At 49.4% G+C, this 25,169-nt stretch overlaps 2 protein-coding genes and 1 long non-coding RNA gene across 7 annotated transcripts; 1 reads left to right on the forward strand and 2 right to left on the reverse strand.

Annotated features, from left to right (window-relative positions):
* Nucleotides 1-858: 858 nt before the first annotated feature.
* PRDM8 (PR/SET domain 8) lies at nt 859-7,637 on the reverse strand. Of its 5 annotated transcripts, XM_070612719.1 has the most exons (7): nt 7,377-7,597; nt 6,585-6,646; nt 5,849-5,925; nt 5,527-5,711; nt 4,889-5,109; nt 3,658-3,889; nt 859-3,248 (listed from the first exon to the last, which is right to left on the reverse strand). In XM_070612719.1, the coding sequence occupies exons 5-7, from the start codon at nt 5,105-5,107 to the stop codon at nt 1,624-1,626; spliced, it is 2,076 nt and encodes a 691-aa protein (XP_070468820.1). In that variant the 5' UTR covers nt 5,108-5,109; nt 5,527-5,711; nt 5,849-5,925; nt 6,585-6,646; nt 7,377-7,597; the 3' UTR covers nt 859-1,623. The 5 variants fall into 5 exon arrangements, with proteins under 5 accessions (XP_070468820.1, XP_070468818.1, XP_070468816.1 ...); XM_070612717.1 differs by lacking the exons at nt 5,527-5,711; nt 5,849-5,925 and having other exon boundaries at nt 859-3,245; nt 7,377-7,513; XM_070612715.1 differs by lacking the exons at nt 5,527-5,711; nt 5,849-5,925 and having other exon boundaries at nt 7,377-7,513.
* Nucleotides 7,638-8,015: 378 nt separating this feature from the next.
* On the forward strand, nt 8,016-11,667 carry LOC139082290 (uncharacterized). Its single transcript, XR_011538136.1, has 3 exons — nt 8,016-8,254; nt 8,870-8,968; nt 11,279-11,667. It is a non-coding gene; the product is annotated as an uncharacterized lncRNA (long non-coding RNA).
* Nucleotides 11,668-17,895: 6,228 nt separating this feature from the next.
* LOC139082619 (uncharacterized) lies at nt 17,896-23,684 on the reverse strand. Its single transcript, XM_070615319.1, has 4 exons — nt 23,664-23,684; nt 20,445-21,129; nt 20,091-20,184; nt 17,896-18,154 (listed from the first exon to the last, which is right to left on the reverse strand). The coding sequence occupies exons 1-4, from the start codon at nt 23,682-23,684 to the stop codon at nt 17,998-18,000; spliced, it is 957 nt and encodes a 318-aa protein (XP_070471420.1). The 3' UTR covers nt 17,896-17,997.
* Between the last annotated feature and the right edge of the window lie 1,485 nt (nt 23,685-25,169).

A 25,169-nucleotide genomic window follows, 5' to 3' on the forward strand; every position in this document is an offset into this window, starting at 1 on the left:
TGTGATAGACAAACCAGTGTAGTGTCACTACAAAAGCATCCATAGAATGACTCTGAAGATGCCCATGGATTAAGTGCACACTATCCTAAGACCTAAGATCATCATTCATTTGGTTTTGCATCTAAGGGTTGCTGGACATACCACATACACTTATCTATGTACACTTTATTTCACTAAAATCTGTCATCAGGATATGGAGTACAGAGGAACTTTTCATAAGAGGAAGGGCAGGGAGAGGAGGAAAGTTATCAGGTTCTTCTGTGATGTAATGCTCCAGGATTAGTTTTTTTCCGGAGGCTGTGCAGCTGCCCAAACCTTTAGAAGAGAAGCTGGGCCCTGCAACATAGACTACCATGGCCATTTCTCCTTGCTTTCTAAAGAAACTCCATAGGGTCTCTTAACGGATAAGGACAGAAAGCTGAAGGCTTCTAGAGCACAAGATACTCTCATGTAGGCCTCACTAGCAGAACCTAACGTGAACTTTTCATCTGATCTCCCTTATCCAGGCCTAAAAATTGTCTCTGGCCACTTGTGAAGGTGGTAGTTATTCTGCTGCTGAATAAATGCTAACATCCCAGTGACAGGTTAGCTTCATGGAAGGCATCTTTGTCTAAATGATTTGTCCTTCCATCAAGAAACCCAACACTCTCCTGCTAAAGATTTTCCAAATAATAATCAAACCTTGTTTTCTCACTTTTAGGCTCAAATTGGCTTAGAGTAAATAAATGCAAGTGGAGCGGCATTTACCATCCCTCTCTTCTGCTCCTTCTTCTCTTCAGGGACTCAATGAAAATAGATGGTACCTACTCAAGTGTAGCTCTTAGCTACACAAAATATTGAGAAACACTTTCCAAATAATTGCTTTGAAGAAAATAGTCATTTATTGTCAAAGCATCCAACATACCGGGATAATCTATAAAGTTTAATAAATCTTTCCAGGGATAAAAGAAACACATAACTATTCAGACTCCATTTCACTGGCACAAAATTACACTTTGTATTAAAAGGAAATACATATTTACATACTGATGACATTCTTCATTGAAGTCCATAATCATTTCATGATACATGCACTTTCCCCTGGAAACTTAAATTGAATGGTGACCCCCTTTTTATTAGTTTTGTTTATTTTTGTAAGAACACAAACCGTCATCGAGAAATGCAGAAAGCATCTCAGGCTCTACCTTTACTTTATATCTAAAATAAATTTTGCCCTTACATATAATTATTACATCTAAACCGTAAGTGCTTAATAATTTAAGTAGAAACGTATGACAAATGCATCAATATGTTGCAATATATGACATTTTTAAAAATGTACCTTTGTTTTTGGGAAAGTGAAAATGCGTGCATTCAAAAGAAAACCCCTCAAACAACCCACTCAATCGAAAATCCACCATCCTGTCTCGTGTGTGCGTGCGTGTGTATGTGTGTGTGTGTGTAGGTCTCCGGTAAACATTTGAATGAGGAGGCTGGGGGGGAAGCACGTGTGCGAGTGTGTCTATCTGTCTCTGGGGTGCAAAGTTTCAGTAACAAGGAGGTGGTGGATGTCCTCGCATGTTTATTCCTGCAGGTGGCTTGACTGTGCGTGCGCGCGCGTGGAAAGCTGGGGTCCTTTCCGTGTCAGTTATGCGAGGTCATGTGCCTGGAGAGGTGGTGGCGTTCCCTGAAGGACTCGTTGCAAATGGGGCACTTGAGTTTTTCCTCCCGCCGCCGCTTCACCAAGGGCTCCATGGCGTACTCCTTTTTGTGGTGCGACCTCATGTGGTACACCAGGTCGGAGGTCATGCGGAAGGAGGCATTGCACTTGGCGCACCAGTTCTGCGCGGGCAGACACAGCGAGGTGAAGGAGGGCGGCAGCAGCGTGAGCGCCGAGGGCAGCTGCAGCTGCAGGGGCCCGGCTGCCGCCGCCGCCGCCGCCGCCGCCGCCGCCGCCGCGGAGCTCTTGGGCCAGAAGGCGGTGGCGTAGAGGAAGGGGCTCTGCTTGGGCAGGCCGCCGCCGCCGCCGCCGCTCGGCAGGGCCCCGCAGCCTCCGTTCAGATCCGCGGCGCCCTGGAGCTTCACGGCCAGAGGGTCGCCGGCGGCGGGGTAAAGTCTGGTGGGGCCCACGCCGTCGCCGGGGTGGCACGGCTCGAGCGCGCTCAGCTTCTGGCCCAGCACGAGCGGGGACAGCTGCGCGAAGGAGCGCGCCGGCTGCGAGAAGGCGCTCTTGCGCTCGTCCGCCGCCGCGCCCTGGCCGCCGCCCGCCCCGCCCGTGGCCCCCGCACCCCCGCCGGCCCCCGCGCCGCCGCCGCCCCCGCCGCCCAGCTGCGGCACCGAGGTGAAGGCGCTGCTCCGCGCCGGGCTGCCGCTCTCCAGCCGGCCAGGCAGCGGGCCCCCAGGCCGCGGGGCAAGCAGCTTCTCGGCGCCTGCCGGCGACGCGGCTACTGGCGTGGAGGAGCCGCCGCCGCCGCCCGCATCCTGGTCCTCGGTGGCCGCGCCCCCGCCGTCGGCGGCGGCCTCCTCCTGCAGCCCGGCCGCTCGGGCCGCCTTCTTGACCTCCACGAAGGCGCTGCGCTTGGCCTCGCCGGTCTCGGGGCTGGGCGGCGCGAAGAGGCGGCCGTTCTCTTCCAGGCCGAAGTAGCTGCCCGAGGCGCGGTACTGCTGCGGGGTGCACACCAGGTCCTCCTTGGAGGCGGGCAGGGGCCGCTCCGCGAAGCGGCCCCGGCCCCCCAGCAGCCCCGCGCCGCCGCCGCCGCCGCCCTCCGCCGCCTCGTCCGGGAACTTCCTCTTCCCTTTGCCGCCGCCGCCGGCGTTGCCGTCGGGACTCAGCTCCGCCTCCTGGTGGCCGCCGCCGCCCGGGCCGCCGCCGAGGCTCCGCACCGGGGAGCAGCTGCTGCCTCCCCCGGAGTTCTCCAGCTCCCGGGCCAGGTTGTGAAAGTTCGTGGATGGCTTCGCGCTGTTGCCGCCACCAGCCGCAGGCGGGGTACTGCCCTCGGGGGAGGGGGCCGGGTAGTGGTGGATGGGGCCGGCTTTGCAGAACTTGGGGCCCGGACCCAAGGGTGCCTCCTGTTGCTGCTGCTGCTGGTCCTTGCCACCGCCGCCGCCCCCGTGATCCTTGGTACCCACGCCGCCGCCTTGCTCGTCTTGGGGGCTCATATCTGCGCTGTGAAGTCTCTTGGGGCAGCGGAAGCGCAGATGCGCCACATAGGGGAACTCAAACTGGAAACGTTGGCTGCATTCCAGGCATGTGTAAGGGGACGACCCTGCTTAGTGAGCAAACATCACACACACAAGCACACACACACACGCGTGCGCGCACCCACACACACGCATACCACATGATTACTCAGCATCGTTTCCAGGCCAGTTTGCCATCACCCCCTTCACAAATCCACCTTCATCTCTCAGGGCCTGAGTGCCTGAGAAAAGAATATTCTGTTCGGCCTGATCTAACTTTCCCTCCTGATTTGGAGGGAGTGCAGTAATTAAGCCAAGTGTCCCCGATTTATCCTCATCTATCTGTCCCAGCTTCGTTCCGGGCTACATCTCAGAAGCTTGCTGTGAGACGCCCAGAGGGAGGACAGGCGCGCCGATGCGCCAGGGCGAGCCCCCGCCGCTCCCTGCGTCGCTCCCCCGCTACCTAAGGGCCCACACGCAGGTCGCGAGCCAACCTACCATTCATTTTGCTGTGGGATCTAGAGGGGCAGAGCAAGAGTAACTCAGTCAGTTCTTTCCCGTACCAAACTAGTAACTCCTCGTCTTTGGCAATCCTGCGGAGAGAGCGGTAAAACAGCTGTCCATTTTTTATATAGGCTTCAAGGTTCTGCTCTTCCTTATCTCTGGCTGATTGGACCAGACGCAGCCACATGAGACCTTCTGAGGAACCATTTGCCGCTGAGGTGTCTACCTACAGTTTAGGAAAAAGAAAGAATACAAGGAAGGGGGTGGGGGAGGGAGACTCTGGTGAGAGAATGAAGCCAGAGGAACCAGGGCCATTTCCTCCGCGTTATTCTTTTCCAAAAAATTATCTGAGATCAAGCTTCCAAAACTTCCCCCAAGTTGGCACACATCCTCATGTTTGTAAGCAGCAGGCAAGATAACCATTCTTTGAAAAGCTGCATCAATCCTATAGATTATTTAACATATGGTCTTTTACATATGTTGGTTGAACATTAAATGAGGAAATTTCTTCTTACAATTCAAATTAGTGTTAACCTCTGGAGAATCTACTTCTAAATTATCCCACATTACAGAAGTGTGGGAATTTTGTTTGTTTTGGAAATAAAAAGCAAGCTTAGATCTTAGAAATTATTCTGTGGCATTCACTCATCTTCTTAATTTTGGCTTAAACAATTAATAGTTTTTCTTTGTAAAGAAAGAATATGAAGGGAGAAGACATCTTCAAACTCTAAGGTGGATTTAATGATGTTTTATTGTCAAATGATTAACATTTTTATTTAAGTACAAACTCTGGGCACTAGCTAGGTCTACCAGGAGTAAAATTTAGGGGAACAGGAGGCCTCCTAGGTTGGAAGGCAAATGCACCCAATACTTATAATAAAAGTACTTACAGAAAGTACTTAGGATGCAAATAGCCTCAACCCTAGTAAAACCTCCCAAAGACTTAAGAAAGTGGTGTTCATCACCAGGAAAGCCCAGAACTGAGGCACTGATTTAGACATAGCTGGCATTCCAAATCAAATTTTGTCATTTGATTCCAGAAAATCAATTGACAATAATTTGATCTGTATTTTCCTTGTCCAGTTTTTAGTGTGCAAAACAAGATGGCTTGTATTATTCCATTTTCTACATTCAGAAGTTGTCTCACCTTGTCATTGGAATGGTCTTAGTCCATTTTCAACAGGACATTACCTTCATACCCTATGCAAAATCGGCCAATACTTACCCGGAAGATATAAGGGACTGTTCTCTTGTCAGTGGACTTGAGGGCTATAAAAGCTATGCTGTCGTACAGGGAAGTATGGCTCAGGACGCAGGGACCGAATATAGCATTCTCAGGGATGTCGCAGGTGGTGTACACGCTGGTAAAAATATCTGTCAGACATTGTTGGACAGCCTTAGCATCTCCATCCCAGATGCCTCGCTGGATGCTGGAATCCTCCATCACTGCAGATAGATACACAGGACAACGAAGTGAGTTACATGACTCCTTTTGCCTCTATGAATCCAGGCAGAACATTTAAACTACTGGAGAGATTTTTCTTGAATTTGCCTGATTTTTGCATAGCTCTTATTTCAGAAATAAAACCAGTGACAAATTAAATCTGGCATATTTTCAAGATGTCAATTAAGGAGTACTTTCCTTTCCATAAAAAAAAATTGGAATATTTATTTATTATCTGAGTAGGAGCTCAGAGCGGACTGGCTGCTTGGGAGAAAGCATCAGACTAGGAGAGACAAGATCATTTTTGCATTACCTTGGGGAAGGATGGGGCAGGATTTAGGGGGTGAGGTTAGGGGAGAACAATAGGATTTTTTTTTCTTACTAGCCTATAGACTTTTCTGACTGAAAGAAACTCTAACCCTAGGGAGAAAGCTCCTCTTCTCTCGTCTTCTGTGTTGAACTGGGTGCCCGGGAGCTGATTTATTTTTCTTCCAAAGAGGGGAGCAGCATTAGCGAGCAGGCGGAGACAGCCGAGCATGGCGAATGGATTTCCAGTGGAGTGTCAGGGCTACTGATTCCGTGTCAGCTAACCTTTCTCTGCAGCCTACAAGAGGGGACGTATGTCTGCTCATTACCATAATCCAACACTGTCCCTCCGAGGCTTTAATTAAAAGCAGCAAGCAGAGGTAATTATTTCTTTCTCGACATGCTTATTTATGGATGAGGGTGAATCCCAGTTACCTTGTTATACAAGGGGGTGGACTGAGATGCATGTGCCTCATGAAGTGAGCAGGTACAGGGCAGGCCTGAAGTGTCGCCTGTGTGGAATACCGCGTGTGTAATGACTGGTGAATTCTCGCTCCCCTAGGTATGACCCTGTCTGGGCAAAAGCGGGCAGCCCCACTTGAGTCGACCTCCGTGGGCTCTCCAGATGTTTAATCCTCAGCAATTTAGAAAGTAATGCCCGATGGAGGGCTCTCTATTAAGCTGTCATAAAGAGACATCTTCCTTCCTTGGCCACTGGACACCCCCTCCCAAGACTTATCATTTTTAAAAAACAAAGCACGTATGTAAATTTTAAACTGGCTTTGAGCTAAGTGCCTTGTTTACTCTTTCTGACTGATTAAAAGATTCCCCCCAATTGACTTTTCCCCAAAAATGTCCCAATAGGCAGTAATTTACGTATGTTTTGTAAAATTTAAGTAGCAGGGAAGAGTAGACCTAATTATTTTCTTGAGAAGCTGTTCATTATGGAATAATATTAGTGATGTCCATTTTTATCTTAATGTCTATTAACCAATTAATCTTGCAAATGTGATTACAAGGTGGTGCGCTTTTTTTTCTTTCCAGCTAATAGAGCATGAAACTTTGATCAGCTTCTTTTCTCATTCACTCTGCTACATCCCCTAAATGTCAAGAATTCGGCTGTATCTGCCAGAGAGAAATAAGAGAAAATATCCATAAGGTAGAAACTTACTTTATTATGCTGCAGCACCTATCCCTGGACATTTCTGCTCCACACAAGGTAGTCTTTCCGATCTCCAATTGCAAATTTAAATACATTAAAAAAAAAACCCTTCAGAACCTCTCGTCTTCTTTTCAACGGAATCCTATTCTCTCCTTTTCAATTTCCTCAATTCAGCGTTTTGTACCCCAATTTCTCCGTTCCTTTTAAAAGTCTCTTTCACACAAGCGCTTCATTGTGCCGGGAGGTCGCCCCGTCACTTCGGGCAACAGCAGGGACGCAATCATTAAAATGCAGTTCTACCTAACAATACGGTGAAAAGATCCTCGCTACGCCGCGCTAATAGGGGTCCGCGTCGCCGCAGCGGCCGCCACGAGCCTGCAGCCGGTCGGTCACAATAACCGCTGGGCGAGAACCTGGACACTTCCGCCCGAGCGCGGTCGCCTTTGCCACCCGACCTTTCCTAGCTCTGATCCTCCTCTAGGCCCGGGATTCTCATCCGCCGGGGCATCCTCGCCGGAGCCGGCGGGCTCCTGGAAAGCCCACGCCGCCGCCCGCCGCTCGCCCGCCCCTCTAGGCAGGCATTGTCTGGCGGCCGCGCGCTCCCCAGTCGCTTGCTGCTCCGGGAAAGTGCTCCCCATCCGCTCCTCCCTTTGTATAATCTTATCGGCAGTAGAGATCCCCTCAACAATTATTTTCCCCCCTCTTCTAGATAATGAGGAGACGAAGGACAAAATTTTCCACTCTCCCCACAAAACCTGCCTTCCTCCCGTCACCCTCTCACACCAATGCAAACAGACTTACCAGGAATAAGATCAGGATCGAATTGCCCAAATAAGGCCACCTGAAATCAGGAGATGCAATCGAGTGCTTCTTTTGCCTATTGTATCACTGTATTTCCATGTCAAGAGGTGTTGGTGTTGCTGTCTTGTAGGCTCTGCCTAAGAGAGGAGAGAGAGATGGAGAGATGGGGAGAGAGAGATAAGCAGAGAGTAAGAGGAGAGAGAGGGAGAGAGAGAGAAAGCGGAGAGAGTTGTACAGATGGACCCGATGCAGTGACTGACTGGCACGCAGACACACACTTTTTGTTTGCTGCACATAATCTGCCCAATGACGCGTGACAGCCCACGTCCCCTCCCTTTAACTCTTTGCTAGGCTGGGCGCTCCCTCCGGCGCTGCCTGCTTGGAAGCGGTCTCTCCGGCCTGGCTGCGCCCGGCAGGTCCCGAGTGCCTTCCCCAACTGGCAACGCCTCTCTGAGCGCCGCCCCACCCGCTTTTTCCTAAAGCTTCGACCCTCTGGGACTGTAAGGAGGAGAAAATCAGTTTTGGGGTCGGAAAGGGAAGTACCAAAAGAACTGGAGATGGCCTTTTTCCGTTTTCGCTTGGCACTTGGAGAACCTCCGGCAGAGAGCTGGCCACCCAGCGCGCGCACGGACCCGGAGCGCATTTCCGAGTCTGAGTTCTGTGAAGGGGAGGGGGGGGTGGTGGGGTGCGGATTAGCCCCGAGGGATTCTCTGGCCATTGAGCTGCCGCTGATTTGCGCAGCTAGTTGCCTGGGGGTGATAAACCGGCTCCAGCTCGCTCCTGGAGCGCTTACACTACCAAGCCCTTCCGAGCAAGATCGAGAAAGGATGCGCTTTCGTGAGAACTTGGCTCAGCCTTTCCGTGGACCCAGAGAAGGGGTAAGGGAGGATGGAGTGGGGACGCCGCCAGACCTCGGGAGGAGATTTACAGGGGTTTTCTGGTCCCAGGACACAAGTACCTGAACAGGGGCCGGGATGAAGGGGAGATGAGTGGGGAAAACCCGGGTTGCTGGACTCAAGCTGTTCCTGCTCCTCCGCCCTCTGCCTGGCGCGTTCTGTGTAGTCCCGGAGGGGTCCCAGGGTACGGGGCGGCCCGTATTCTCAGACCTCCGGGAGTAGGGAAGAAGGGTGAGTCAAAGTAAAAATTATTACCGTGATGGGCTCCGGAGAGCTTTTCCCGTCGGCCGGTGGTGGTAGAGTGGATGGAGTTGCCGCGGCGGTCTCGGGAGCCTCGTTTGTGCGCTAAGCCACTCAGAGGCGCTGGCCTGCCCCTTTAGTGCAGCAGCTGATACTAATGACTTGAGGTCTTTAACAGCCTGAAAGTTGACTCCTTCCGTAAGGGCCGCAACGTATTTTCTTCAGGAGATCTCGGGATTCTTTTTCGCTGTTCAGTTCTCTACTCCTAAGAGAAGAAAGATGTTTGAATGGTATAGACGCCCCCACTCCCTCAGCCCCACCCACACCACCATTACACTGAAGAGGGCAATCTGTTAGCTTTAGGATAAATCGGATTGTGTAGCCGGCTAAAGGGGACAAAGCAGAACCATGACTTAAGGAGGAGACAGCCTCGTTTTTATCCAGTGTTGAAATAAGGTAAGTGGATTGGGGGTTGGCAAAGAGCAGCTTAAAAGGAAAAGGTGTGCACCGTGTTAGTTTGATCCTCTCGCAGCTCAGCTCGGAGACCTCCCTCGGGAACCCAGTGGGGCGGCGAGCGAGGCACTGAGCACCTTCCCTCGCCGGCGCCTGTAGTCTTAGGAGGCCGGGGAAGGATTTTGCTGAGGAGAAATAAAAAAATGTGCCAGGAATTTCCCACTAAGCGAATTCTCTTCTCCTTGGTCTCTCTCTCTCTCTGTTCCCTTCTTTTCATCTGGCTCTGGCCCCCTCCTTCCCCCCCCCCCCCCCCCGCCCCCGCCGTAAGTTCCAGCTCCTTCTGATCAGACAGAGCCCGCTGCCTAGGATTAAGCTGGGACTGGGGGAAAGAAGGGTTGTAAAATCTCCATATATTAGGGAGGAAGGGGGGCATTCTCCCTTAATTTCCAGGTTAGCTGCTGACTTTTCAAAGAAGGCTTCTTAAACTGCAGTTGTCTTTCAACTTAACGTATTTCTTTTATGCACAGGTGCACACTTTTAAATAGTTTGGCTAAGGGCGACTGGGAGTGACCAAGGCTCGATGCTGAGGGCTCTCACATGTCTACATATAAGAATCTGCAACTGTATTTAACCACCAATTGTCTTATGACTAGGTGCTCCATTCATCTCTCTCTCACAAGAAAGCATCCCCTCCACCAATCACTTGTTTAAAGAGAGGGTAGGGAAATTAGAAATGTCAAAAGAATTGCCTCAAACATCTGAAAAATAACCCACAGGGGTGAAGAATAGTGGCCAGATGCTTAAGTGAATTCAGGGAAGAAGAAAAAGGAAAAAGAAAGGGCAGAAGAGACACAGGTATAAACTACAGCAATTAAGATAAAGAAGTAGCCATAAGAAAGCTTTAGAACCTTAGAAACTATAGCCTGATACAGCAAAGGCATGTGTGTGGAAGGGCGGTGTCCATAAACCTAATTCCATTAGATTGTTGAACAGAACACTCCTCAGAGCCTTCTTTTGCTATTATTTAGAGAACAGGAAACTTGCCTTTCCCAGGAAAAGTCATTGGTCCATGCAAGCCACTTAAAAAAATCCTCTTACATTATTGTAATACATTATTGTAAACATAAAAGCATCCACTCCAGAATGCAGACATTCAGAAAACCTAACACTCTAAATGGAACGCAGTTTTCTTTTCCCTGGCCTTTCCTCTCTTAAATATAGAGGGCACTTAGACTTTGTCTCCTTTGAGGTACTGAAACCTAGACTCCAGTTTGTATAAAATAATGTTTCTGATACTTAAGATGGGGATAGCAGAGCTTGACCTTCTAATCTCAAGCTAGAAAACAGCTAAGATTCCACACAGCAAAGTGGGGAGAAATGTAGTGAGAATCTGGCCATCAGATGATGTTTCCTCTCAGTTTCACTTTTCTAACCCCTTATTAGATTTCCCCTTCTGATTTCAGATAAAAATCCCCATATAAAAGAATGTCTAATATTTTATGAATCCAACAAACTGTTTGTCTTATGTATTAACTGACTGACATAACAAAAAACCAAATATGGATAAGATTAAGCTTGAAATTCCTACTTTGAGGGTTTTCTAGTATTTTAAGTGGTACACATTTTGTTTGGTAATATAAATGGTCTAAATGACAATCTTAATGGGAGGTAAAGAAAATCTGCAAATTACTTTTATTTCTCTAGAAATTTATGAGCTAAAATGGTACATAAACTTACTTTGAAATCACTCTGCATTACTACTTAGTGGATTCACTGATACTAAGTGAAAGGTTGAGGCATTTATTCAGCCTCAAACAGTACTATAAAAATGCATCTCGGTCAATAGTTTTATCTAATTCACATGGAACAATGGGTTTATGCATATATTTGGAGCTTTTTGCCCTGGGATTTTATTTCCTATTAAAAGATTAGAGGGATGACAATGAAGAGTGAAGGTATGCTCACCTTGCTCCACTTTAGCAAGCCTTCTTGCAGTTATGGTAAAAATACATGTGTAGGCAACTGCAGTATTGTTTTGGAAGAGAAGGCTAGAGAGAGGTTGATGAATGATTCCCGAGGTGGTACCTTTTATGACCTAAGTGAGAGGGTGGAGAAAGGGTAAGAAAGGAACTCTGATTCTTAGAGAGTGTTAGAATGGAAATGCCATTTCTCCTCCCAGGGTAGAGAGATGCAGCCCACGATATCTCAACTTCTGTGAGAGGAGACAGGTGAAGTGTTTAAGAATTACTCACTTAGAAGGACTATTACCCTATAAGAATGAAAACACATTTTTGTTTCTGTCTCCCTTTCTAGGTCCTGGTTCATCCCCCCTCCAATCCTATTTCCAAAGCACTACACCAGCAAAGGCTTAGTTGTAAAAAAAAAAAAAAAAGGCAATTCATGGTGAAAGGAAAAACGCACTGGAAGACAAGAGGATGCCAATGAAGCAGACGGTGGTGGAGACTTTTTCCTAAGCTTATTAATTTCCCACTGGGAGCTCTGTGGAAGGGGCTGTGAGGGTTGGGGGAGGTAGAGAATGGAACTTCATTCTCTGGGGTATTGCACTGCCTAGCCTCACCGTGGAGAATAAGGAACTTTCTAAGGGATAACTTAGAGGCAAGAAGAGGCCGATTTGCTGAGCTGGATGAAGGTTTACATGGATGGGGGGAGCTTTGCTTCTTATAAATATACACGGCAATTTCCGTCTGGGTCTGTTCCTTACCCTAATTATTACAGTTGGTTCATCAGGTGATAAATGAGTGAATGTTTCCCCAGCTGGTCCTGGGAGAGCCAAATTCTCCAAGGATGGATAATTTTGTAGTCTGGGAAGAGGAACTCCAGGCTCCCAACTGCAGGGATCATTACTCCCGACTCACGTTTTTCTCTCTTCAGCTTTTCTTTTCTCAGTAAATGGTAGCTGTTTTTAATGCTGCTGCTGCTACTACTACTACTACTACTGTCATTATGATTATAACCTACCTTTCTCAAGTTTAAAACTTTCTCTCTGAGGGGTCTCAGGTTCCTTTTACCCTCGTGTGGGAGTTCAGCTGTGAGCTGGACAGTCTTTGAGAGCTTTGTGTAATTCATTTCCTCTCCTGGATCTGAGCTGTAATCAATTGGCTTAATGGCTTCTGGGTATGACTTCTAGCAGGGCTAGCAAACTGGGGTGATATTGGAGGCAAGTACCACAGATGTGAAATGAATGCCTCATGCTCACCTGTGTGAGTGTGACTTGCGGACCAGATCCAATATCCAGTATCCTAACCCCCTGGATTCTTCCAGCTCTTATACCCCTCCTCAGATGAATATCTAGAGAGCTGGCAAGGAATATCCTGGTTTTCTGTCAGGTTTGCAGGGTACAAAGTCCTTCCCAGACTCAGACATCACAGCCCTTGCATAGATCTCTGTAGAAAGAGTAGAGTGGGAGGAAGGAAAAGTAGGCAGGGCCATAGTCAGCTACTCTGAGCCCTCTCACCCTCTGGGCCAGGCTTTCCAGGCAGACTGGGGACCAAGGCATGTCCAGCAGTCTCACATTGGAGGGAGCATCATATTTTGAGAAAACTGACTCTAGGCCTTAGGAATGTCACCAAGTTGAGAGGGTCTACATCAAATTTCTTTACCAGGAGAGGGGACATCATCCCACACTTAGTACCTGAGGCCCACCTTTTCCCTCTTATTTTAGCCTGTATGTAGTTCTTGAGTTAAAATGAGAGGTACTGATGGACACACAGTGGGAACATACTGGGCAGATTCCATTCCCTGATCCCAGCTAGTCCTCCAAGGTGTGGACTTACATTGTAGACTGTGCTGCTGGGCAATGAGCAGCATGAAGCATTCCTCTCCTGGGCAGAAGGCACACATGCCCAGGACTATCTAGCTTGGAATCTGCCCATGGCATACTTTCCTGAAGTCTGAGGAGAGAGACAGAGACCTGATCTTCTCAAAGAAAAGGGGAGGCAAAACTGAAAAGAAATGAAAAGGATTTGGGGAGTAGGCATCAATTAGCAACCACAACAGTGATGATTCACATAGCTTTGTTAGAGCCTTGGGAATATAGTTTAATTTCTTCACAAACTATGCTTTCATACCCAAACTGCTCCCCTGGTCAAATTGCAAACTGGACTCTTTGAGGGAAAACCATCTTTCATGATTTCAGTTTGAAGAACTGCAGGTGTTTCATGATTTAATAGAGGGGTGTTAACCTAGCAGCAATGGGAAATATCTCCCAAAACATTATATGGAGAGCCTGTAGGTTTTACCAGATCCTCATAAGCACTTTAAAACCACCGATGTAAGTCTTTCTTCAATTCTAACACTTGGAGAAGTGCTCTGCTAAAGAATTCAAAAATCAACTTGTCACAAACAATAGTTAACAGCATGACTACTATAAACAATACTGAATATACATTACGAAGTGGCAGAAATAATAGGCAGGGGGATTGAAATGTATTTGTTCTCTTGAACTTGCTGATTGAAAAGCCAATTCCCAGATAGATTTGATAGTCTTCTGGTAATGTAACATAAAGCTAACCAACATATAATTCAAAATCTCCTCTAGGGTTTTAAGGAAAACCCATATTTAAAAAATAAATAATATCCAAAATTGTCAAATAAATCATTCACAAATTCCTAACAGCAATAAACATACTGAATATGAAGACCTGGATATTGAAATTTCCTGAAGGCCTAGAATTCAGTTTAGGTCTGAACAGTATTATATCTGATCAGACATGGTCTCTTTTGTGTGTGTGTGTGTGTGTGTGTGTGTATGTGTGTTTAAGCAGGTTGGGAGTGAATGTTCTTGAGGGCAACAATTAAAAACAAACTTTCAGGACTGTCATTTTTCTTCACTGTATGTCCATAGTTGGTGCTCCTTGTTGCATGTTTTCACATAAGATGGTTTTGAGGAAATAGTTTGCGTGAAGTCCTATAGGAGGGCAATTGGTCCTGGAGAAGCAAAATTGAATAGGGTCCTAAAGAACATATTTTCTACCCATGATTTTAGTATCTAGTACTTTGTGTATGCGATCAGATGCCTTATAGCATTATCTACATTCTAGAGTCAGTTTGCCTGAGGCCCTAGGAAGTTAATATTTCCAGACAAGCGCAGATCCTCTGAACTCGTGAAAATCTCCTGGGGACAGTCAATGCACTTGAGAGTGCAGCAGGTTCCAGTTCTTTCCTGTGGGACTGAATTAGCTGCTCTATCCGCAAAGCCACTCACAGCTGAGTTTGGGCCCAATGTTTGGGCGATAAGGTAAGGCAAGGCACAGAAGCGCCTGCTAGAAGCAGACACTTCCTGAGGTCTGGATTCTCCGGTACCTAGGTCTCAGTAAAGGGCACGGGGACGGAGATAAGAGCGCCGAGAAGACCAACGACAGAGACGGGCTTCAACGGGGGTTAATGAGGTCTCTCTGGGAGAGACTCTGGGGAGGGAATACCCCGGCAGAATCACGAAGGGCAAACACCGCTCCCACTTGTCTGGGATGATTCACCAGGGTGCAGAACCCTGACGGGGGATGAGACCTGGGCAGAACAAGACAAGCCGCCTTCGACAGAGGGTCGCTGTTTTAGAAGCAGCGCTAGCAAACCGTGAACTTGGGGGCAGGAAGAGGCCACGTGGCACGCTCAGTGCGCTCCAGACACGCCCCGTACGCAGCGCAAGTTAAGGGCCCGCCACGTTTTCTACCTTCTCCAGCCTCCTGCCGCCTCCCTGGCATTAGTGCCTACACTTACCCCCTGCTAGGCGACCAATTTCCGCGCGTAAAAGCGTCCTAAGGACTGGGCTGAGGGACCAGCAATCTCCTTTCACCCCCGCCACCATCCCCGCCCCCTGCGCGCGTCCTCGCCCCGCGAGTCCCTCCCCCGCGACCGCCTTTCCCAGGGCAGGAGTCCGTGTTCGACCTCTTACTAGCTGGGCTGCCAGTGACCTCTTCCAGTCTTGGTTTGCCTCCTTGGGCAAACTAAGGCTGGCAAGAGCTGCCTCCGGGTCGCAGTGAGGACTCAGTGAGGGAACGAGGGCGAGCAAGCTTTGGAAAGCCAGTTGCTGAGCAGATGGTAAGGGATTACTTCCAAGAGCCAGGGTCAGTTTTATTTCAGCCTTGGACATCCCAGAGAGGTCTCAATGCCTTCATTAAGGAACGAACATTCTCCTTAGTTAGAAGTCTGGAGAACTGACCCAAGAAGGACCAACAAGTCAGGTTCAGGCCACAACGCCAACGGGGGAACTAGACTGCCTGGATTCGAATCCCAGCTCCTGACGCTGGGCAGGTAATTTAACCGGTCTCTGCTTCAGGCCTTCATCTGTGAAGCGAGGGTAATAAAGGAAACTCTCTTCATACAGTTATTGTGAGGGCTGAGTTGATATTTAGCAACCGCAGGGAACAACGCTTGGCACCTAGTAAATACCCATTTCACTGCTGGCTGTTGTTAGCGTTACAGCACTGCCTTGGCTTCCTCATTAGAAAATTTGGGAATTGTATTGTGCACCGGCTTTCAAAGCCACTCAGTGAAGGCTGAGGATTTCTCGATGTTTCTAGGGAGATTGGGAGGACGCATTGGAGGATCAAGTAGGCAGGAGGAATCAGGGATCCTCTCTACTGCCGAGGGAAGGGCCCGAACGTCCCAGTCACAGGCCGTGATCCCTACTAACTCCTCCCCTCTTTAAGGAAGAGGAGCGGGGCTCTGCCTGGAGGCCGGGCAACGGACTTCCAGCCCCGTCGCCCACCGGGGAGTGCCTTCTTTAGGCCTGGAAGCGGCGCCACGTTAGAAACGCGGGGAAGTCTGGCCGGCTCGGACCGAGGCAGTGCGACCTCGTGAGCGAGAAGCACGTGAACGCCTCGCTGGCTGGCTCTTGTGCTGCCGCCAGAAAGCCGAGGCCCGGGAGGGCAGAGACACCTGGGGCCCGGCCGCCCGCCCGCCAGATCTGGGCTCCGGGCCCCCGGGCAGCGCGGCTCCTCCTCTACTTCGAAGAGCCGCGGCCCAGCAGAAGCGCTCAGAGACTGGCGGGCCCTATCCCCGCACTCAGGTCTGGACAGGTGGCCAGACGAAGCCACGTTGCCCGGGGCCGCAGCCTGGCGGCACGCACCGACCCCCCAAAAGCGCGGGCTCCACCCTGCCCGCCTTCAGGCCCCGCCCCCGGCGCGGGGCATTGTGGGCCGCCGGCCGACGAGCCCCAAGTCGCGCCCAGGGCCTCCTCTCCGGGCTCCGCGCCGCTGTCGCGCAGCCGCAGCGCTGAGCAGGCGAGTTGCGTTCGCCCCACGCCTACAGTCTCTCGCTGCGACACCTCCCATCTAGGTAGGGGACCCGCAACAGAGGGCAGCTGTGGGTCCCTCATTGCTCATTCTTCTAAAGGTTCCGAGAGGCAGTGGTGGAGAGCTCGAAATTTAGGATCCTAGACACCTGTGTTTGAACCCCAGATCTGCAGTCTACTAGCTGTGTGTCTTTGAGCAAATCACCTAATCCCTCTGAACTTTAGTTTCCTCATTTGTAAAATAGCAAAAACAACATTATCTCCTAGGGTGGCTATGAGTATTGCAAGGGCAAGCCTGGGTTCAGATCCCAGCTGGACCACTTGCTTGGGTTAGTTGGCCTCTTTGTGCTTCCGTTTCCTGTGAAGGAAGGGGATCTGTGAACGAGGGATAATACTTAAGTCAAAGGGCCATAAGAATTAAATGCGATAAGCCTGGCAGAGCATTCATTCTAGCACGTAGTAAGAGCCCAAACAGTTAACTATTTAAAGCATCTCAGCGCCTGCCACTTTGAAGTACTGGGTTAATTTTTATCCTTAGCTTTCCTGCCCCACTTTTTCTCCTCTTCAGAGAGAAACAAAGTGCAAAGGTGCATGTCGGTGTGAGGAGTGGTAATGCATGCAGAATTGGGAAGAAGTAGCTTGTGGCCAAAAGCTGTTACATTTCTGGAAGCTGAATGCCTTTCCTTCTGGCTGTTCCCGGTCAGTTTCTAGGGACAAGGTAAAAGTCTAGGAAAGGCAGGGGAAAAGGAGCTTAGAACATGGAAGGTGCTCAACAAATGTTTCTTCAGTCACAAATGGCATTTCGATTATTAAGGAGGCAAGGAGACTGTGGGGAGATGCAGACTTGGGGTTGGCTTCCGTCTGTCTGTGCATGGCTGCTAGTGGGCGTCTTGAGAGCATTTCTGTATGACCTTATGTCGTGGCCCCTGAAGGGGAAGATCTCAGAGAGGAGATGGAAGAGAGGGGGCACTGCTCTAGGGGGACAGGTTTGGGGAACTGTAGGAGCAAGGGGGTGCATCTCCCTGCAAACGGAGAAGGTATACAGCAGACACAGAGCATACCTGACTCCAGAGAAGTAAAACTCAGATCAGGGGAAGAAAAGAGAAAAGATATAGGGGTGAATTATTTGGGGGCAAATTAGGCCTCCAGTGTAGGGTTGGAATCTGTATATTCCCCAAAGCTTGAAAATTCAATTTGGAGTCCAAAAGCTTACATTCACAGATACCCCTTAGTCATCCCTACAGCTCAGAGCCTTTCAGAGTAGGGGACCATACCTCACCACCCTATGTGTCATCATTGCCCCGCTCCTTCAACACTAGTGTCCTCCTCTGACTTTTTGGATGAGAGCACTTACATCCTTCATGGTTCTCTTTAAATAATAGGATAATGGAGGATGATGCTTTACCTGGCAACTAACAGGACATCTGGGAAAACACGGCCCCAAACAGCATTCCAGACCATACCCTTCTGCTTCCCCCTCCCCCCCCACCCCGGGCAGAGAATGTTGATGCACAACCACCCCCTAAGGTAATTCATAAACTTCTGCTCTTAGTCTGCTCTCCTCTCAGACCCAGACTAAAAAGTGCTGTTAGCAGAAAGAAGAATAAAATAAAGTAAAACCAATTCCTTAGTGTTTTGACCCCCCCTCCCTGAAAGGAGACAACCTGTGAGAAGGAGCTGCAACTTGGACAAGATTTATTTTTCCTGGCCATAAATCTCATCCCCTTGTTCCTCTGCCCAACGAAGCATGATAAAGTTCTTTTCCATAAAGTATTCAGTCTTAGAGCCACAAAGCTCCCCCAATCAGTAGCCATCTGCTTCTACCATAACTGCTGCTCCCGAAGCAGGGAAAGCAGCAGCAGAGAAAGGGCACCACTGTTAGGCTGCTGGACAAATGAGGAGACTGAATAGCTTTGGTTTTCCTTGTGTATCTGTATCTATAGAGACAGGAGAAGAAAGGCCGCATTATATTGATACAACAATTGTAAAACAAAACACGGAAGAGGCATCTAAAGGGCAATATCGCATGCATCAGGGGTCTCCTGATAAAAGGGGGGCTAACAGATTTATAGAAACCTTTAATTGGTTTTCAATTGAAAGCTAAAGAGGCTGGGGCGAAGCTGTGAAGAGTGGCAAAGTGCTCTCCTTCAGCCGTCTGGGAGGCGTGATCGATTTCATGGAGGGAGGAGAGAGAATCCGGAACCGCCCGGCTCCTCTGCGCCGGCAGCGGGCGACTCCGCGATACCAGCTTTCCTCTTTGGCCTGGGAGTTACTGATAGGATCACAACCACAGAATCTCTCGATTCTCTCTCCGCACCACCCCCCTCTTCCTTCTTCCCTTACCCCCATCCTCCTTCAGACTAGTAGACAAGTGGAGAGGGAAGGAAAGGATGCAAAAGTAAATCTAACTTCCCATCCCCAGAAGAAATAGACCCGGGTTAGAAACACCGGGCTTTACACCTGTTCCTCCGCGGGTTGGGAGGCCTCTTTGAAAGAAAGAGGATTGCCTCCCTCACCCCACCCCAGTCCTCTCTTCTCTCCTTTTCTAGACTCAAACAGGAAAAGCTAACCATCACAGGAGCCTCTCCACTTCTGTGGTAAGTCTTTGCTGGCGCCCACTGGGTGTATTGCAGAGCGGAGCTCTCCACTCCGCCCGCACCCGCGCCTTTGCTTTAACCCCTTCCTGCGCGGCCCGCAGCGCCCCCACGAGCCTCGGCTGGCAGTGCCCACCCACACAGCAGCCGCTACGTCCGTCCGTCCGTTCTTAAGGCTAATTTATTGGCCCGGCCCTCCATTACCTTTTTCGATTTCCTAATTAATCAAAGATAAAAGGCAATGGTGCAAATTACGATTATGAGAGAACTGGTAGACGGTTTTGAATAAAATGGGAGAAGGGAAATATGATTAACTGGACGACATGATAGTGAAATCTCAAGTGCGAGGAACAGGCCTCAAGGCGTCAAACCCTGACCTCTTCGTGTTGCAGGTGGACCCCTCCACCTGCCCTAGCGTCGTCCCAAGGGGACAGTCCTCAAATTAGGTCACTTGGGTCTGAAGCCTTCGAGGGAGAGAGAATGGAGTTTCCTCTCGGACTCCCAACCTCACTAGGCGCCTGCCGCCCAGCTTCCTCTCCCCCTCCCCGCGCCCACTCCGCTGCCGCCTCTCGGGATTTCAGGACCCCTCGCCCGTGAGTCCACTCCACATCACGAGCGCCTTTGGATCGAAGTGCACTCCATTATTTCGCTACTGTGCCGCAAGTCTCACACAGTTTTCCTTCTGTCTTTGAACCTCCCTCTAGTGAGGCTAACTCTTCGTGAAATTACAGGCAAATTAGTCTAGTAGGTCAGAGATTGCATTTGCTCGTGTAACGGATTAATAGAGCCCTGTCTGATGCTGCTTTCCAGAATTGCGTTCGGGATTAAAAGGCAGACACTGCACGGGCGCACATTTTGCATTCGCTGGTGGTTGTGATTAACGTTTCCGAGGGGATTTGTGCTGGGAGCTTATGGAACGTGCTTTCGGGGGTCTAATGCCCGACGGCACCAGCGCAGGGGCGAGCAGAGGGGCTGGGGGCGCGCGCCAGGGCGCTGCCAGATTAGAGAAGACGTCAGAGGGGCGCGGGGCGCCCGGGCCTTTTAGCACTTCCCCACCCCTCATCCCCCGCTTCCGAGGAAAGCAGTGAGGACTGTCCCGGGAGGCGGACTTTAGGTCTTTTAGGCGTATGAGAAAGGGAAAGATGCCCTCGAATGTCCTGACTTCTGGGTGGGAAAAAGGGACTCAGTACCAAGCCACTGAACTTCATATATCTGTCTAGTAAGGGGAATTGCGAGCTCTGTGTTCAGAGGAAGCGCTGCTCCGAAACGCATCACTCACCCCCAAATCAGAGTCGCCGGGCCTGGAGAGAATGACCTCAACCCCCGCGAGCCGCCATTCTCAGAGCTGCTTTTTTGGGCATACAGGGAGGCACCTGGGGAGAGAAGCCAGCGCCTGGGCAGGAAATACATCTCCCTTCCCACCATCCCTAGTGGGCGGACAAACCCTCCCCGAGCGGGTGAAGAGACAAGGGAAGGAGAGGAAAGTTCCAGGATGCAAGGGGGAAGGCGAGGAGAAGGAAGGGAACCTGGCAAGCAAGGAAAAAGAAAAGCAAACAGGAAGAGAGCGAGAAGACGGTAGTGAAAAGAGAGAAGATGGGAAGGGGGGGGTGGGGTGGCAGCTGGTGGGCATTACCGCTTTCCGGCAGAAGGGGGCACCTTTCTGGCCGAGACAGTCTTCCACTGGGCTGGGGAGGATGCCTAGGCAGAGACGCCCTCCGGCCCAGCACCAGGGTGCTGGGCGCCCCCTCCTGGCGGCTGCGCGGCCGCTCTGTGCTGTCCCGCGGGTGTTCCTGACCAGCGACTGCTCTGCCCGCGGCGACGGGGAGGTGGTGGTGGTGCGGGGAGGAAGGGCAGGGGTGGAGTAGGGGTTCGAGGGTGGTGCCGGAACGGCCAAGCTCCCCGCTTCCCACCCTGCTCCCCCGCGGCTTCCTCACCTGGGGCCTGCAGGGCTCCTTCCCTGAGATCACGCCTCCTGCTTGCCCCTGGGCGGCCCAGCTTCCGCCCCAATCCGAGCCTGCGGAGGAGCCCGCCCTCCTCGCAGAGCGGCCGGGTCTCCGCTGCAGCAGCTGGCAGGGAGGGAGCGACCGCCGGCTGCTGCCGGGCGGTGTCTGGGGGCCGCGAGCCGAGCGCGAGGAGCCGCCATCTGGACCCTCGGCGGCGGGCGGGGGTGCGAGAGCAAGGGAAGGGGCTGGCAGCTCGGCCCGTAGCGGGAGAAGGGCAGGGATCTGCGCGTGGAGCAGCCGAGTGCTGGGTGTGTGTGGTAGGGGAGTGTGCGTGAGGGGGGATGGCCCCTGGGGAGGAGGAACAGCGGCTTGCCCCTCTCAAGTCCCTGAATTCCCGGGCAGTCCCACTGGCTGGTCTAGCAAAGGAGCCGGGGACCAGCTGCAGGGGTGGGGTAGAGAACTGGGAGTGGGGAACCAAAACACTCCTACACGCGGACACAGCCGCTGTCCTCCAGAAGTGGTTTTCTCATTTCCCTTTCCTCCCACGTTGTCCATCCCACTCCAGGAAACGTTCCTTTCCAAACGGCATGGACTTTTGGACGCTTCCACACTAAGACAACTACTTCAGCCAGAACGTGGGACAGGCGCTCACAGGATGTCACCCTTGAGAATAACTACTCGCTAGTTTCCGGTGGACGGTGGAAAAGGAAGCGGCTGGGGTGAGGGAGGCTCATCCTCGCATATTTAACCTGGGGAAGGAGAGAATAATTGGAAGGTGGGGAGGATAGGAAATGTGGTTTCTCCTCTCCCATCCTTTCCTTTCAGATCTTTCCAATGTTTTTATATCTTTCACTTAAAAAAATCATTCCCCTTTCCTGAGTTTGGATGAGGCTGGGGAGCAAACTTCCCAAAAAAGGAAGGTGATGAATATGGGAGAGGGCCAAGGGAGATGTTCAGGGAACTCAAACTCTCCAGCTTCCGCCTATTTCTGAGGGAAATGCCATCAGCCATGGGTTTTAGCCCAATGTAAGGGGAGCTGATTGGGTGTATGGGCGGTGGTGGGAGGTCTGAATTAAGGGAAAGAAAGAAAGAAAGGCAGACCCTCTCCCACCCCAAGGCATTAAAAGACACCCCCTCCCCCAGCTGTCTTGTGTCCGGCAGAATGGCATTATGTAAAAAATCTGGCACGTCACCCAGTGGCACATCTGGTAGGTGTAGATGGCATTCATTAGCACAGGGTTTCTACTCTGCTGCATGCCAAAGCCCTGACAGAGATGCCCGCTGCCAATCATTCACTCGCTGCCAATCCCAGAGCGCGGCCTGGCGGGATGGCTCCCTTCCACCCTGGCACTGGGACTGGAGGAAACAATGTGTTGAGATAGGAGGAGACGAAAGCGGAGCTGAAGATGCGAGGCACCCAACAGATGTATCCAGTGAAGAGATAACGGTGCGAAGATTCATTTAGCAAGAAAGCATATGCAGGATCGCAGGAGGGAGGCTTGGGCAGGGGTCTGCCTACCTAGGGCTGAGCTGGGGGAGGGGCAGGGGATCCCCTTCAGAAACCTCAAAGTTGAAGTTGCTTCTCTAAAAACTCACAAAGACCATTCTCCCCAACCCTAACTCTAAGACCTCCTCTCTCTCTCCCTGCCCCCAATATGTACCTCTGCTTAACTTACTAGCTCTGAAAAGATGAACTACTCTGCCCTCCTCAAGACTTTCTGATTACCAACATAAAGAGCACCTTCCTGTCTTTAAAGCTGCATCATTCTCTTTGCCTTGTAATTTGAGGAGGGAGGGAGGGTGTCAGGCTATCTTTACCGCATTTTAAAATGTAAAGTGTGCCGGGACTGAGTTGCATATATTAATAAGATGGATAAAAAAAAAGAACGTATAGGTCTATTTCCATTCCTAGCCTTTCAGAGGGGATAAAGACAAACAAAGGAAAGCTAAGGAATTATTAAAATGGCAAAGGATGGATAAAAGTAAAATCTATGCTAGAGGTTGTCTGTGACATTATGCTTTTTCTTAGGCTGAGGTGGTTACCTAGGTAGTCGGTGGTGTATCGTTTTTATTTATGCCATGCACATATTTTATAAAAATTCTTTTTATCCATTCGATATTTAATGAAACAACAAAACTCAGAGGTTTGAGGATCTGTGGAACTCAGTGTTTAAGTTGGGTCTCACAGCTTTTTATTGAGTATACATGTAGATATATGTAAAATTATAATAATCATTTTAGTGTAAGTATATACTATGAAGTGTCTGAGGCATGCTTATACTGGCTCGTGGTCACAAGATGGCTATTATAATTCCAGGCATCACACCATTGTTCTAAGCATGAAAAAATGGACAGGAGCAAAGAAAAGTAATTCTTTTCTTTTATCAGTGAAGGAAATACTTTGACTTTTCACTAGCCAGACCTGGATCACTTGGCCACAGATCCTTGCAAAGGAGTCTGGGAGAACTAGCCTTTAAAGTGTCAAAAGATAGGGATAAGCGGACTGGGAGTGGGTTGTTGGATTGCAAGCAAGGATGTCTGCCAAAAAACTGAGGGCAAAGAAGACAATGTTAGCACCAGGCAAGAGCACATTATCAAGTTTTACCATTGTTGTAAATAAAAGTCTTTTGTTTTCATTATGGTCATTAAAACTTATCAGTCAGGGATACTGTACTTGAATTTAGCAGTTTCTTTGTGAATTTCATCAAATTCTATTTCAAAATAAGAGCTCAGGCTTAATTGATATATTCATAAGACAGCTGACATAAAATCTTCTTTGGAAGAAAAGTGTAGTAAAATTATTCTTTGGAAGAAAAGTGTAACTAGAACCTGTTTACAAATTTAAATGAAACAGGGAGAATGGCTCTTGTTAGAAGAACTAGACTTTTAATCCCATCTCTGTGACTTACGAGAAATGTGACTTTGGGCATTTTACCTGTCTAAGTTGTATGTTCTTATCTGTAAAATGGGTTAATAATGTTAATATTGCCTTGCAGGTATATGGTAAGGCTTAGTAATAATGATACAAGTAGTTTTTAAAATGTAGTAGTTGTTAGGGGCCCAGCAGGAAATAAAATTCAGTCCAAATGGATCATATAAGGAGACTACTTAGAAATATGTGGGCGTGGTTAGGGGAGCAAATGAGGTGATGATGCAAATAGCAGAGCAAGAACCTCTTAGGAGAGGAATTAGTGTTTCTGGAGCCCAGTAAGGACTGGAACCTTGGAGGAGGGGCCTAGTGAGAGTTATAGGGACATGGCTACTGCCAGAGAGGCAGTGGGTATAGCAAGGAGGGAGCAGGGAAGAAACACCCAAAACTTTTTCTTCTCACACCCTTCAATTTCATGTTGATATTTTCCATTGGCCAAACCAACTGGAAACTAGTCCACAAGCTGCTGGAGCATGGTGATGAATCTGCGTGGGTCAGCTTCTGAGGGCACAGAGCCAGCACAGAAGGATGGAGAATGAATCTCGGGGAGACAAATGGAGAATAATCAGCATGCAACTATTATTATTTACAAATAAGATTATCTGAGAACCCTGCCTGCAAACATCTTTTTGATGCACAATTCCAGCTGGAAGTAAAAACTTAACAAGCTTTGTAAACCTGAGCATCCAAGTTTTTAAGAGTCATCTCTCAAAGTGCTTTGGCTGAAAAACTCCTGCTAGCACTCAGGAAAGATTTCCAGAGGTCTTGGCAGGTTTTGCAAGCCAAGACCTGGAAGAATTTGAGAGTATACCTTCTTGACTTCCTTTGGTCATCCCCTGATCTCTCATCATTTTGTGGCTTCCTGTGTCAGAATCAGTCTTGCTAGGCCTGGTTAGTCACCTGCTGACTGTTGATGTCAAGGAAGCCAGCCATGCTTCAGCAAAAGGTGACTAGCTCATAACAAATCAACCCTACAGCAACAGGAAGTCTTACTAATGCCTTCCCTTGAGTTCAGAGTCTGTGTGGACTTCAGATTGAGGGAACTTTTCCTCTTTCCAACTTTCCCTATCCTTTCCTCCTGAACCTGAACTAACCCATAGACAAAATGATGAGAGAGGATAGTGATGGAGAAGCATGTTCTCTTCCCTAATTTGAGATAAAAATTATAAGTGGTGTCAGAGTCTTGAGTGTTCATTCTGGATAACAGCACAAACAAAAGCCTCATTTCAGAATCTCCTAGAAACTGAGTTTGAAAATTTGAGAGGACTGATAATAAAATCAGCAGTCACCGTTTTTAATGGAGAGAAATTAACTATAGAAAAATGGAAAATTAGGAGTGAGAAGCAAAGATGAATATTTGTGGAAATACCATATACAACAAAACAATAAATACAACTGAAATATATCAGCTTCTGGCTTGATAGCATGGGGTGCTCTGCTGACCCATTACCCAGTGAAACTGGTGAAAATTTTATATATATAAAAC

This window comes from Equus przewalskii, chromosome 3 (genome assembly GCF_037783145.1).
Source record: "Equus przewalskii isolate Varuska chromosome 3, EquPr2, whole genome shotgun sequence".
NCBI classification, from domain to species: Eukaryota; Metazoa; Chordata; class Mammalia; order Perissodactyla; family Equidae; genus Equus; species Equus przewalskii.